The sequence below is a fragment of the Canis lupus genome, chromosome 21 (genome assembly GCF_003254725.2).
Source record: "Canis lupus dingo isolate Sandy chromosome 21, ASM325472v2, whole genome shotgun sequence".
Taxonomy (NCBI): Eukaryota; Metazoa; Chordata; class Mammalia; order Carnivora; family Canidae; genus Canis; species Canis lupus.
In genome coordinates, this window is record NC_064263.1 from 41581901 (window position 1) to 41596828 (window position 14928).

Consider the following 14928-nt stretch of genomic DNA (forward strand, 5'->3'; position numbering starts at 1 on the left):
TTTAATAATGAATATGTGTTACTTTCACAAGGAGAAATGTTCTTTTCCATAGCCTCATAGGCCATTTTCCCCCCTAAGCTTTGTGAGCCACCACACTGGGATGCCAGAATCCTGAACTGGGAAAGAACTACAGAAAACTCCTCCGTCCACCCTCTGCTGCCACTACTCCAGCTGGACTCTCCCGGCTTCCTCCTGGGAGACTGCATGACAGCAACAGCTTCCTAGCTGTTCTCCTGGGCCCAGCACTGACTGGACCATCCCGTTCTCCACCCTGGTTACTGCTGAGATGAGTGTGCTTGCTTGCTTTTTTTAAATTTCCTCTAAGATTTTATTTATTTATTCATGAGAGACACAGAGAGAGAGGCAGAGACACAGGAAGAGGGAGAAGCAGGCTCCATGCAGGGAGCCGATGCGGGACTCGAACCCAGGACCCTGGGACCAACGCCCTGGGCCGGAGGCAGGTGCTAAACCGCTGAGCCACCCAGGCATCCCCAGATGAGCTTTCTGCCGTGAAAACCTGCTTGTTCACCCCTTCGGCAGATCTTCGTGGCTCCCGGGACTTCGTCATTGATCTGACCCTTCAGAGCAGAGCGGGTCCCTTGGTGATCCGGTGCCCGGCCGGCAGGCCTCCCCGCTTCCCGTCTCACCACTTGCCCTGGCACCTGTGCACCAGGCATACCTGCTCACACTCTGCCCCACCTTTACGCCTTCATCCACGTGCACCCCACTCTGCCCGGGTCACCTGGCCTGTTCTTCAAGCTCTTGGATGCCCTGGGGCTGGGAAGCCTCTTGGCCTCCCCCACAGCTCCAGGCACGGTGCCCTGTGGCTATTTGCTGATGTCTATGCTCCCACCCAGTATGGGGGTTCTCAACCCCAGTAGGCCAAAGAAACCTTTGGGGAGCTTGTTAAAAACACAGATGCCATGGGGTTCCCCCGGGGGGGGCTCAGTGGGAGCGTCTGTTCTTTCTTCTTTCTTTCTTTCTTTCTTTCTTTCTTTCTTTCTTTCTTTCTTTCTTTCTTTCTTTCTTTCTTTCTTTCTTTCTTCTTTCTTTCTTTCTTTCTTTCTCTCTCTCTTTCTTTCTTTCTTCCTCTTTCTTTCTTTTTGGCTCAGGGCTTGATCCTGGAGACCCGGGATCGAGTCCCCCATTGGGCCCCCTGCATGGAGCCTGCTTCTCCCTCTGCCTGTGTCTCTGACTCTCTCTATGTGTCTCTCATGAATAAATTAATAAAATCTTTAAAAAAAAAAAAAAAAACACGGATGCCGGAGCCCCACTCACTCTAAAGCCACTAAGGCAAAACTCCTGGGCGGAGTTCAGTCACCTGCACCTGTTAACAAGCCTCCCAAGCGACTATGCTGCTCTCCCGAGTCTGGGGGTGAGAAGTCCCACTGGCCCCCAGGAGAGCAGGTGCCTGAGTCATTCTGGGCAGCTCAATGCCCGCTCTGGAAGGAAGGTAAGCATTACGTACCGAGCACTTATTTCAGCACCAGGTCACTGCTGTCGAGGTGCCTCCTGTACTTTTGGCATTAAGCAACCACAGAAACTCCCAGGGAACCGGTCATTTCCCCAAAGAAAACTGAGACTTGGAAAGATTCAATCGTGTACCGTGTACCCGAGAGAAGCAAGTGGTGCTGGGACCCTAAGCAGGAGCTGCTGGCCTCTGTGACCCCCCCCCACTGCCATGGCCCATGCTCCCTCTGTGTGCCTCATTCTTCATAGGGCCTACAGGCCCAACGCTGGCCTAGAAGAAACTGGAAAAATCAAAGTAATGCAACCCTTTTTGCTAGCTGGAAGCCTATTGAAAGGATTGGCCTCAGACCAGAGATTATTTTTTTTGTTGCTAGGGTTAAAATGTTTCTTCCTTTACAAAAGGGGGGTGATAGGTAGTTGATTCTTTTTCCTTTTTCAGTCTTTACGTGGCAAAATAAAAAATTGGCAGGGCGCCTGGGTGGCTCAGTCTGTTAAGTGTCTTGCCTCTGGCTCCTGTCATGATCCTGGGGTCCTGGGATCGAGCCCCAAGTTGGGCTCCCTGCTCAGTGGGGAGCCTGCTTCTCCCCCTCCATCTGCTCTTCACTCTGCTTGTGCGCGCGCTCTCTCTCTCTCATATAAATAAGTAAAATCTTTAGAAGAAAATGGCAACCCCTATTCAGTGTCCTGTTTTCTTAAATTAGACTTGTTCTAGAAATCCTAAAATGTGGTACTGCTGGTTTTAATGCAATCTCCCTTCTACAGTGTATGCCTGTTTCCTTAGCTCGTCCTGCAGCAAACACAGATCACTCATAACACTTCTCTGCACAGTGGAGTTTGGATATTATTGCCGAGTGGGGTGTGCAGACTTTCTGGTGTGTGTGGCGATAATGAAGAATAGGCCAATTTTGAGAGGATGGGAGAACTGCCTCGTATTCGCACTTGATTGCGCTTTCCTTGTCTGAGCCTGGCTGAGTGAGGAGCCACCGTGGCAGGGCATGAGGAGAGGGCTATGGTCACAATTCCAGCTCTTTCTCTTTTGCAGTTTAAACCCTATTGTAATATTTGAGTACATCATGCTCCCAAAGCCCTCTTTTCTCCTGATGGGAGGCAGGAAGTTGAGCTGGAACAAGGATTTGGAGGCGACTAAGGTAATGCATATAATTCTCCTGGTCCCTGCATAGGTGCCTCAGCCTCACTGTCCCATCAGGGAGGAATCTCCTGGAGCAGGTCCAGCCAGTCTTCATTGTCCCTACCCAATTTTCTGGTCTTGGGAGATCTGAGGAGAGGAGACAGGATGAAGGTGAGAAGCTGAGGCGATGGTTATTGTGTTGGCCATTCCCACTAGACTGTGAGCTCCAGGAGGACAGGGAAGGGATGTTTCATTCATGTCTATGTCCCAGATTACAGCCTGGCCCATTCTAAGTGGTTAATAAATATCAGTGACATGAATGAATGGTTGTATCTGAGGGGAGTAACTGAAGGAAGGGTCGGGGCAGGGGCCATCATCTCTCTGGGAATATGGAGTCTTTGAGAGGAAAAGACAGGAGGGTCTGGGCTCTGGCCTGTTACCCCAAGACTGGTCTTCAGGCAGTGGTGTTAAGGAGATAGTTAGTCGGGACACCTGGGTGGCTCAGCGGTTGAGTATTTGCCTTCAGCAGCTTGGGGTGTGATCCTGGGGTCCAGAAATCGGGTCCCGCATCAGGCTCCCTGCAAGGAGCCTGCATCTCCCTCTGCCTGTGTCTCTGCCTCTCTGTGTGTGTGTCTCTCATGAATAAATAAAATCCTTAAAAAAGAGAGAGAGAGAGATAATTAGTCATACAGAGTCCTGGAGCTTGGTGAGTGGGGTCATCTAGAGTTATTTTTTTTTTTCTCTTCAAAACCTATCCTCTTGTTCACATCCCAGATAGTTCTCCTTTCTTGTTTCTACTTCCTCATATTAATATCTTAACATTTAGGAAGGAGCAGTGGAAGGAAGAACCCAAAAAGACCAACCCAAAATGCTTAGGGTTTAGATGGAAAAGGGAGAGGAGTAGGGCTGAGGTTGATAGACAGCTGAACTCGGTTGACCCCAACATGAGAACTGTCTAACACACTGGACTTCACAGAGAACGAGACTTTAGAAGTTTGGGTGTTAGAGCTCATTTAATCCTACACACTGTACTGAAATCAGGGATCCCTCCTGGGGCATCTCTGGTATTAAACCCCATTAAGAAACCCTTGGTTTGGTAGCTTTACAGTCAGAGAAATCCACTTAGGTCTCAAGGCCTCATAATGCCCTTGTCAGTAGACAAAGGAAAGGAAAGAGGAGTAAAAACCCAGGTGTGGGGTTCCAAGCCCAAAAATCAATCAAAAATCCCTAAGGACACTGACCCACGTACTATCTCAAGAGAGCATTAAAATTTAGTCCCAAGTGTCTGGAAAGATGAGTCTTGGTAAAATCTTTGTCTTCTTCATAAAGGCTCCAGCAGCAGACCCTGTATCATGGGCTATGTCAGGTACTTCAGGGCTCACTGGCCAGGCCCAAGTGGGCTCCAGCATGATAGAGGAATTCTGGAATGGATGTCTTCAGGGGTTGGGTGGTACTCAGATTTCATATTCCTAGGCTGACTCCTGTAAGCAGAGGGAGACCTATAGGAATGTCTTGGGCTGGGCTTGGGGTGTTGAACCTCACACAGACCATGAACTGATGGAGCACACAATCAGGAATGGAGACGGGTCATTGTCCTCTGTCTTCAAAGCTTCTGACCTACCATAATGGGGAAGTGGAATCACCATCTGTCACCATTCTGGAAGGAGGCAACCAAACTGAGACCACAGATCATCTGTGTAAGCATATATTTCTCTGGGTGTGTCCGTCTCTCTCCTTGTGAGTGTACTTGGTCCTGGGGATATATGGCTAGAGCCAGATATATCTGTTTGCCTGTATGTTTGTTTCTTTTCTGGTTCTCCATTTTCCCCCCTCTTAAATATCATATCCCCCAGGGCTTGGTCTGGCCCCTCCTCTCTATTTCCTTAAGACCTTTCCCTGGTTAATCTCATCCATGTAGTCCTCAGTATGGCTATGAATTCCAAATCTATATCCCTGTCTTTACCTTGGTCCTGAGCCCCAGATTTGTATCCAGGTCCTCACAAACACCTCCATTTGACTGACACACATTAAACTCACTCGTAAGAACTGATCAACTCCCCCACACTATTATTGGAATATCTGAAGTTGCCACTCACTCTTGAACACCTCTTCCCTGATGTCTGATTCTCCTTCTCAGATTTACAGGTGGGGCATGAGCAGGGTGGGATGTGATGGGGTGGCTCTGAGAGTTGGTTAAAAATGTTCTGGGGGCCCGGAACAAATATAGAGAAATTAGCTGAGATCCAGCAATGGGTCAAGAATAAGGTAAACAGTTTAGAGCTGGATTAGAATGCCAAGTGGAGCAAACCAAATGAGAACAAAATATCCTGCAACAACCATGGGGGTCAGAGACGGAGGAGCTACTAGATGAAGCCTCACAGGAGAAAGTGAGGCTAGCCCACAATGATGGTTGGTCACCATTTCTATGCATTATCCATGGATCTGTTGTGTGAGATCTGGGAACAATCAGAGAAGCTAAGGAACAGAGGACACCTAGCCCACTGTCATCTATAGATCAAGTTCAAACTCCTTAGCCAGAACATTCAGATCCCCTCTGACCTGGATCATGCTTACTTCTACAGGTTCACTCTTCTCACTTTGTAGCTCATGCCAGTACTGCAGGCATTTCTCTGAATTCAGCCTGTTTCTTGTGCTCCTGTGCACACATCCAATTCCCTCTGCCTAGAACATTATTTCCATTGGTGTTTACTCAGTATAGACCAACCCATCCCTTTGGAGTTAGCCCCAGCTTCCTCAGCTCCTCCAGGCCCAATGAATGATCCTGATGTCTTTCTGACGTCACCTGAAACATACTTTAAACCTCAATTATTTCAATTGCTGCATTACATAATAATTGTTTACTTGCCTGCCTGACCTGAACTGTGTGCTCCATGAGGACAGAGCCTATACCTCACCACAGTGTTTAAACCCCAGCATCTGGGGGGATCCCTGGGTGGCTCAGCGGTTTGGCGCCTGCCTTTGGCCCAGGGCGCGGTCCTGGAGTCCCGGGATCGAGTCCCGTGTCGGGCTCCTGGTGTGGAGCCTGCTTCTCTGTCCTCCTGTGTCTCTGCCTCTCTCTTTCTCTCTCTACATCTATCATGAATAAATAAATAAATAAATCTTTAAAAAAAATAAAAAATAAATAAACCCCAGCATCTAACACAGTAAATAGCACATAGTTGGTGCACAGTAAACATGTGTTGGGTGGATGGATGGATGGATGGACTCACATTCTTACAGAGGGGAGACAGACAAGTAAAGAAAGATTTACAAAGCTGTGAGGAAAAGACCTTACTAACAGCAGTCATTTGGGTCCAGAGGGGGAAGGAAAGCCTGATTTCAGGCAGTCCTATCCTACTCTCTGTTCCCTACAATACGTACCTTGACATTAAAAACACTAAAAGTTAAAATAAAATTTTATTTTTGAAACAAACAAGAAATCTCATCCACAGACTAGAGATGACATCAGCTCTTTCTTTTTGGGAAGGGACAGTACCTCTGCTTTGTTGGTGACTGTATCGGTCAGGGCCCTGACACCCTCAAGAATATAATAGAAGAGAATGTAATGACTCTTGGCAGAGATGTGGGCAGGTTTAGAAAAACCAGTCAGGGCTGGAGAGATACCTACCTAAAGACTCAGGACAGCAGGAAGGAGTTGCCATCCCTAGGCCTGAGGTCCAGAGTGGGAGCCTGGAGCTATGGGCATGGAGGAGCACAGCCACTGCTAGAACTTCAGCTCAGCCCAGGAAGCTGGGGGTAGTAGTGGTGGGGATCCCCAGTCATCCTCTCCTTTCACCTTCAGACCTGCCTGTGACTCTTGGTAGCCAAACTCAGTCGGGAGCCAGAGGGCAAGTGAGCCCCAGTGATATAGTTCATAGAGGTCATCCTCCAGGGTCAGGGGAGAGAGGGCTGAGAGTGGAACTAGGTAGTGAGAGGGCAGAGAATAACCAGCATCCGCGGGGGGTGGGGTGGGGGGGAGAGGGGGGAGATGCCCCTGGTTTGCATGTGACTTGTATATATGATTATTGCCTACTGAGCAATCAAACATTGATTTGGGCCCTGCAGATGACAATTCTAGTTCTCATACTTTCTATATTTGAGGATTTGTGTATCCGTCTTATTAAAATCTCTGCCACTTAATTAGTAGGTCTGGGAGGGGGCAAGGGTATCTATGTTTTTTAAAAGGCTTCCCAAGTAATTTTGATCCATCTTGCTTGTTGAGAACCACTTCTAGGGTCCCGTCCTCTCATTTTTCTCCACACAGAAACTAAAGTCCAGAGGAATGAAAAAAATGTCCTGACTTGGCCATGCTCTGAGAACGATCCCTTAGGTGACATGAAAGGGTTTGGCTGGAGATGCCTTGGTGGCTTAGCAGTTGAGCATCTGCCTCCGGCTCAGGTTATGATCCCGGGATCCAGGATCAAGTCTCACATCAGGCTCCTTCCATGGAGCCTGCTTCTCCCTCTGCCTGTGCCTCTGCCTCTCTGTCTTTCTGTCTCTCATGAATAAATAAATAAAATCTTAAAAAAAAAAGAAAGGAAAATGGACATGTTTGCACATTTCTTCTAGCCCCATTTCTCCATTTTCTTTCTTTTTTTTTTTTAAAGATTTATTTATTTATTTATTCATGACAGAGAGAGAGAGAGAGGGGCAGAGACACAGGCAGAGGGAGAAGCAGGCTCCATGCAGGGAGCCCGATGTGGGACTCGATCCGGGTCTCCAGGATCACACCCGGGGCCCAAGGCGGCGCTAAACTGCTGAGCCACCCAGGCTGCCCCATTTCTCCATTTTCTGACAAGGAAAACCAGGCTCCAAAGATGGGGTGATGCGCCCAGTTAACAAAGCTAGTAAGTCCCAAAGAAGGCAGTGGCTGGCACCAAGTACAGTAGTTTTAACTCTCAATCCAGTGTTTTCCTAGGCAGGACCCTGTAGGGAGGGTGTGTGTGTGTGTGTGTGAGCGCCGTGTGCATACCACCAAGTCCTCGAGGCAGCAACTCTATCTCCCATTCTGGTAAGGTAGGTATCCCCATGGCCCCCAACTGGGAAGAGAGCACAGTGACAGAGTTCACCACCCACTGGGCCTCCTTCCAGAAGGGGCCTGGAGGGGACAGAGAAGGCTGTGGGTGACCCCCAAAACCCAAGTCTTGATTCTCACCCTATTGCCCCTGGCTCTGAACCTCTCATTGTTAATTCTATCATTGAAAGAGGGCTGCTCCCCACTCCAAGTGGGTGTCAGGTCAGCACGGGTTTGGGGGAGAGCTGGGTGGGTCTCCAAAAGAAAAAGAAAGAGGAAAAAAAAGAAAGAAAAAGAAAGAGGCTCATTGTGGGAGGGGTTCACAGAAGGCAGCCTGTAGGCTTCTCCTGGCCCAGCACCAAGTTGGGAGGTAGCACTAGGGCTGTAGTGCCACCCCAGGATGTTTAAAACTCCTTGTTGGGGGGATCCCTGGGTGGCTCAACGATTTGGCCCTTGTCTTCGGCCCGGGGCGTGATCCCAAGGTCCCAGGATCGAGTCCCACATCGGGCTCCCTGCATGGAGCCTGCTTCTCCCTCTGCCTATGTCTCTGCCTCTCTCTCTCTCTGTGCCTCTCATGAATAAATAAATAAAATCTTAAACACACACACACACACGCACACAAAACTCCCTGTTGGCTGGTAATCAGGGCTACTGAAGACTGGTTATCCCCTCCAACCCCCCATTCCCGAAGCCTGGCACACAGCTCCTCTCCTCCCGCTGCAGATCAAAGACTGCAGGCCAGGCTTTATTTAACAAGTATCTGAAATGCCCCACGTGCAGGAAGCCACCTGGACTTTCCTGACACCAGCAGCCTGCCTCTTCCCCATCCTACACAACCCGCTGGCTTGGGAGGAACCTTACAGATTATGCATCCATCCTATACATGAGGAAACCAAGGCCAGAGAGGGGAAGTGATTCATGCCATCACACAGCATGGAAGTGGCAAGACTGGGATCTTTGTCCCAGTCCATTTGACAGCTCACCAGTCCACCCATGTCGTTCCCAGGATTCTGAGGAGGCTCGTTTCCAAATGTGCCCGTGGACCTTTAGTGTCTGTAACATCGACGCTAAACCTGCCTCAGCCGGATTTTGGCAAAGTTAGTTCACACCCTCTGGGGCCTCAAGTATGCTCATTTCTGGTGTGTTCTTGTGTTATAGTTGTTTGTGAACTATGAGAGGCATGTGCCTAAGAGCAATGAAGTGTTTGCCGTCTGAGGGCTGCTGCGTGCCTGTATGAGTGTCTCTTTTCACGTCCAAGGACGTGTGTCGAACTGCGGTTTTGGGTCTACATACCTGTTTGGTGCCTAAGGATAATTTTTTAAAAATATTTTTTTTAATTTATTCATGAGAGAGAGAGAGAGAGGCAGAGACACAGGCAGAGGGAGAAGCAGGCTCCATGCAGGGAGCCCGACGCAGGACTCGATCCCAGGTCTCCAGGATCAAGCCCTGGGCTGAAGGCGGGGCTAAACCGCTGAGCCACCTGGGCTGCCCCAGTGCCTAAGGCTAATTAATTGTGATTCTGCGTGTGTCTGTACCTATGTAGGGATGAAGTGTCTACGGGCTGCTGTGTGCCTGGTGATGTGCCTCCTGCGCCGAAGGCGGTGCGCACCTGACCGCGGCGTGTCCGTGTGGACGCGTGCAGGCAGGCGGTGTGTGATCCCAGGTGCGTGCGTGGGAGCTGCGTGTCTGAAGGCTGAAGGGCCCCGCCTTTACCCCCCGGGTTATGGGAAGTGTGTGCCCGACAGGAGCGTGGGACCCTCGGCCGGGCCCGGTCCTCGCCCAGCCCCGAGGGTCACGGCCGCGGTCACGGCCCGGGCGCCCCGGCCCGGGGTCCCCCGGCGGGGCGGGGGGGGGGGGGGCGCGGGGCGGGGCGGGGCCTCGGACGCCCCGCCCCCTCGGGCGCCCCGCCCCCGGGCTCCAGCCCTCTCATTGGCCGCGCGCGGCGTGACGTCACAGGGATCGCAGCCCGAACCCCGGCGCCGGGCGAGCGGGAGGCAGTGCGGGTCCGCGCGGCTCCGCTGCGTCTCGGCCTCCGCTCCCGGCCGCGGGCGCGTCCCGCCGCCGCCGCCGCCGCCGCCATGGTGTCCCCGGTCACTGTGGTGAGTGAGCGAGCGAGCGAGCCGGTGTCCGGCGCGGCCGGCGCCCCCCGGCCTGGGGACCGGGCTGCGGCAGGCCGGGCCGCCGGGGCCGCCGGGGCCGCCGGGGCCGAGCAAGGGCGGGGGTCCCGGGCCGGGCGCCCCTCCTCCCCGCGCAGCGCCCGCGCCCCGGCGGGAGGGAGGAAAACAGTGGGCACGTGACTCGGAAGCGTGACTTTGGTGCCGTGTGTGTGACGCGGCCGGCGGGGCGAGAACCGGGACCGCGCGCGGCCGACCCCGGGGCGGCGGGGGCCTCCCGGGACCTCCCGGGGACCCCGGCCCGCACCGCTTCCCCCGGACCCGGGTCCGCCTCGTAGAAGCAAGCCCGGGCCCGGGCGGGGGGTGCCCCCGAGTGCGAGCAGCGGGGCCCTTCGCTCCTGACATCCCTTCCTCTGAGACGTTCTCAGCTGGAGCCCGGGTCGGTGTCGGGCTCTCCGGGACTGGCCGAGCCTCCCCGGCTGCTGCTCCGGCCTGTTTCTCCTTATGGGAAACTCGGGGCTGGGGACGGGTGTGGAGCGGGCGCTGATGCTCCCGAGGCCTGGCAGGTGGCTGCTGGGAGGAGCCAGGGACTGTGGGGTCGGTGGTCTGGGCCGGGCTGCCCCTCGGCCCCTGCCCCTGCCCCTGCCCCTGCCCCTGCCCTGCTGAGCCTGGATGGGGGAGATCTCCCTAGGAAGGGACTTAGTCATCTTCTCTCCCTGCCCTCACCCCTGGCGGAGCAAGGGCAGGCTGGGATCCTGGACCCACCATCTGCCTCTTCCCAGCCTCCCTCATCACGGTCTGAGCCGCCCTCAGGTAACCGGCGGTGTGGGAGTCAGGGTGTCCCCGAGCCTCGTGCTGGACAGCTCACCCAGCCAGAGGCACAATCATTTAGGGCAGAGCGTGTGTATACAGGGAACCTCGGCAGTTCTGAATCGCCCGCAGAGACCCTGTGCCCAAAGCCCCAGGAAAGGAGCTCCAGGAGATCACAGATCCAGAGTGTCTGCGCTAGCCCCCTCCCTCAGCTTGGAGAGGATCCGGAGTGGCCTGGGACACACCTTTCTGGAGCTGCCCTCCCCCCTCATCGGGCTGAGGCCGAGTCAGCTGCTCTAACTTCTCCCTCTCAGTTCCACATCTCCTACCAGCCAGTCTGCTGGCTTCAGATCAAAAGCTGGAAAGAGAACCCCTCCCCTGCTTCCTGCCTCTCTTTTTGATGAGCTCTCGAGTTGCTCTTGTTCTCTGGGAAATGAGAGGGACCAACAGACAGCGCCCCCCTCCCCCAACTCCCCAATCCCTGAAGTCGTTCTCCAGCCAGCACTCCTGTCTCCTCTCCTTGCTCTTGATGGTACCTTTAGGCTGGTACCTTTAGGGGCAGCTGGAGTGGAGGCTGAGGAGCACACTGGCCTAGGAGAGAGCCCGTCGGGGCGGAGGACCCACCCTCACGCATTCCTGGCACTCTCAGGGTGTTGCCAGGGCCCTAAGCCTGTGCCCTGGCCCCACTGCGGAGGATCACGAGTTGGCTAGTTGTGGTGTCTCTGTGGTTTCCTGCTGACTGCACTCCATTCCAGACGGCTGGTGGCCTAGAGGGGTTAAAGGGGCTTTGGGGAAGGACAGGGAGGGGCCAGGAAGGCAGAAACATTGCCTGTAGGAGGGGACTTTATCCCAAGATCTGTTTTCTGCTCAGTGAGTGACTATTCTGGTCCTGCTTTGGGTCAAGAATGCACACGGGCCAACCGACCGCAGGAACGGGGGAGCCCTCCCCCTTCCTAATCAGTTAGGCCTCAGGGTGGTGATGGGAATGTTCATACTTTGCTGGGTGGTTGGGGCAGGCCAAACTGGGTTTCTCTGTGTGTGTCCTCTCTCCTCGGGAGGTGGGTCTGGCTCTGGGGTGTATGTCTGGGTCGAGGGTGCTGGCTCTGAACACCTTCGTGGGCTTCTGAGCTCCAAGTGCTGAGTGCTGCCCTTGTCCTGTGTCCTCCAGGTGAAGAGTGAGGGACCCAAGCTGGTGCCCTTCTTCAAGGCCACCTGCGTGTATTTTGTGCTCTGGCTGCCTTCGACCAGCCCATCGTGGGTCAGCGCCCTCATCAAGTGCCTGCCCATCTTCTGCCTCTGGCTCTTCCTTCTGGCCCATGGCCTAGGATTCCTGCTGGCCCACCCCAGTGCCACCCGCATCTTTGTGGGGCTCGTCTTCTCCGCTCTAGGTGATGCCTTCCTCATCTGGCAGGACCAGGGCTACTTTGTGCATGGTCAGTTGCCACAGTAGCTACCTGGGAGGAATCCTGGGGCTGGGTGCTTAGAGGGTCTTAGGTGGCAAGGATTTGGGAGAGGGAGCTTTGGAACAAGAACATGGAGAATCTGAGGGGTTCTGAGGCCAAAGTCTGTGGGGCCCTGGTTGGAGGATTACCTTACAGATGGTCTGGTGATCAGTTCTGGAGTTCCTCAGGGGAAGGGGCGGGTATATCTTTGTGGGTTTCTTCCCACCCCGGATACTCCCCAGACAAAGCTCCTGGGTTATCCCAAGCACTCCCCTCCTGCCCCCACCCCATGACTCACCTGAGCCTGCCCTCAGCATCCCTTCATCCCCTCTCACTCCCAGGTCTGCTGATGTTTGCCGTGACCCACATGCTCTACGCCTCGGCCTTTGGCATGCGGCCACTGGCTCTACGGACAGGTCTGGTGATGGCAGTGCTGTCCTGCCTGGCCTATGCTCTCCTCTACCCGTGCCTCTCAGATGCCTTCACTTATCTGGTGGGGGTCTATGTGGCCCTGATCGGCTTCATGGGCTGGCGGGCTATGGCAGGACTGCGGCTGGTCGGGGCAGCCTGGCGCTGGACTGAGCTGGCAGCAGGCAGTGGTGCGGTGCTCTTTATCATCTCAGACCTGACCATCGCCCTCAACAAGTTCTGCTTCCTCGTGCCCTACTCCCGGGCGCTCATCATGTCCACCTACTACGCTGCCCAGATGCTCATCGCCCTGTCAGCTGTTGAAAGCCGGGAGCCAATGGAAGACTACAGACTGAGCAAGGCCAACTGAGAGGCCAGGGTCTGGTTACCCCTGTCTTCTTCTGGGACGGGGGTCTAGAACCTGCAAGAACTGGGTCAGGATGGCTGTAGGTCTCACCTGCGGCAGTGAATACCACCCGGAAAATGTAGAAGTGAGGGGGTAAGCCAGAAAAAGATCTCTCTAGCAAAGCTGGTGGTCTGGAACAATTCTGAGAGCTGAAAAGAGCCAGCCTAATTCTCCTTCCTGGGGCCAGAATTAGACATTTCCCCACCTCTAACCCCATCGGGACTGTCAAAACCCCTCTGGAGGGTGATGGTGCTCAGTGTCTTGACCGCCTCCCACTTCTACTAGATGGAAGAGTCTGACTCACCCACTCCCACTCTTTGTAATCTGCACAGTTAAGGGAAGAGGGGAGAAATCTGAGCTGAGATGACCCAAGCCCAGGGCTTGAAGCCCCTTTTGCAGGCCCCTAGTTGGGAAGACTGGATGAGGATGGAATCTCCCTTTCCTTCATCTCTCCTTATTACTTGAACAATCTCAATTTCTAAGTGTTGGGTGGGAAGATGAAGGGGTGTCTGTCCGGGTAGGCAAGACTGGGGACTTCATTGGCCTGGGGGCTTGGGTTACCAAGGATTCTGGTTGGTCCCATCTCTCTCAGAGGCTAGCCCAGCGTGTAGGCCTACTACCACTACCCTTAGGACCCTATCCCCAGGGCTAGGGTGAACCATGCCAAAGGAAGGGGCCAGCCTGTCTGTATGTCTGTGCACGTGAGTCTGTGTGTGTGTGTGGTCTGTCTCCCAGCCTGTCTATGTCTTGCTCTGCCATCTGTCTCTGTCCTGCTGTCTAAGTCTTATAGGGAGAGAGCCTCAGGGAGTTGCTGAGGGGGTGCTGAGCCTAGCTTAGAGAGCTGGGACCCCACCCTGCCTCCATCAGTGCTTTCCTCTCTGTCCCTTCTGCACTGAGAGTGAGAGGAGGGGCCTCTGATGACTTTCTAGGGTCATAAGACCTAAGGCACATTCAATGCAAAAGGAGCAAGGATGGGTGGGACAACTCTATCCCTTGCTGCTTACGTGAACAAAAAAATAAAAACCAAGGGCCATCGCTGGCCTGCTTATCTCCCTGTGTGGCATGTGCCTGTCCTGGAGAGGAGGGTATGGGGGCATGGTGCCAGGGCCCTGGATGTCCTTACAGCTTGGGTCACAGTGCTGGCCAGTGCGTCTTGGCGCCAGGCTGGCTCCCTGGCTCTGGTGACATGGTGCCGGTTGGAATGGGCCTTCACTTCCTTGGTCACGTGTATGGGTGAGGATGTAGTTCCGGAGGATGGGGGATGGGTAGTATTTGCCACCATCCAAGTTTCTCCTGGATGCATTGCCCTGTGCACGGGTGCCTGGCACCTTTGGGAATTCGTGGTTACTCAGTGGCCTTTACTGCTGCCCGCTCGCGTGATCCAGATTCCCTTCTAGCGTCTCCTCTCTCCTTGGACTCTGAGCTCAGTCAAACAGTGGGGAGGAGGGAGATTAGATTGGTTGATTTGCACTTTAGATGGGAAGCCCTTGGTGAAACAATGGAGTGGAGTCACTCCGCACCAGGGGCATTTGCATCTTAATGGGCAGTTGCCTGACCCAGAAGCAGAGAGGGAAGTCTTGGGTGGTGGTGAATGTGCCCTTAGCCGAGAGGGTGTAGTAGTAAGGACTGGATAGAGGAGACTTAGTCCCATTTCAGTGATGGGTGAATTCATGATTTTCAAATTAGGATTTTTAGAGACCTCTGGTTGGGGGGAGACAGTGAAAGAAGTAGAGGAGGGAGGCTCAGAGATCCCCCTATCTTTGTTTGAAGTCCAGTAGTTTCTTATGATTTTTTTTTTTTTTTTTTTTGGTTAAAGAGAGAATTCTGCTGTAAAACCTAAGTTTGAAACCTAGTGAGCTGGGTGACCAATCCCTTCTAGCTCTGAGATGCACTAATTCTGAAATAGTGGGAATCCTGGACACTAAAGAGGCAAGGCCCTGATCCCTTCAAACCCCAGAACTCTGATGACAACAACAACAACGACACACCTGGTGAAGAAAGGGGGGTGGGGGAAGGACCAGGAGAAGGATAAAGCCTATTAGGACTTGTTTAACCTTGCCCTGAGGGGAGGGGAGGGTGCACTGGGGCTGCCGGGGAGGGGAAGGCAAGCCAAGGCCAGTCACATTCAAGGTAAG

At 53.6% G+C, this 14928-nt stretch overlaps 1 protein-coding gene and 1 long non-coding RNA gene across 4 annotated transcripts; one reads left to right on the forward strand and one right to left on the reverse strand.

The window, feature by feature from the left end:
* Positions 1-1282: 1282 nt before the first annotated feature.
* On the reverse strand, positions 1283-4254 carry LOC125753272 (uncharacterized). The gene is made up of 3 exons (XR_007404675.1): positions 3841-4254; positions 3040-3253; positions 1283-2746 (listed from the first exon to the last, which is right to left on the reverse strand). It is a non-coding gene; the product is annotated as an uncharacterized LOC125753272 (long non-coding RNA).
* Positions 4255-9564: 5310 nt separating this feature from the next.
* Positions 9565-13843, forward strand: TMEM86A (transmembrane protein 86A). Of its 3 annotated transcripts, none has more exons than XM_025459727.3 (3): positions 9565-9712; positions 11706-11970; positions 12321-13843. In XM_025459727.3, the coding sequence occupies exons 1-3, from the start codon at positions 9692-9694 to the stop codon at positions 12755-12757; spliced, it is 723 nt and encodes a 240-aa protein (XP_025315512.1). In that variant the 5' UTR covers positions 9565-9691; the 3' UTR covers positions 12758-13843. The 3 variants fall into 3 exon arrangements, with proteins under 3 accessions (XP_025315512.1, XP_025315511.1, XP_025315510.1); XM_025459726.3 differs by lacking the exon at positions 9565-9712 and adding an exon at positions 10319-10540 and having other exon boundaries at positions 11706-11925; XM_025459725.3 differs by lacking the exon at positions 9565-9712 and adding an exon at positions 10329-10540.
* Positions 13844-14928: the final 1085 nt, after the last annotated feature.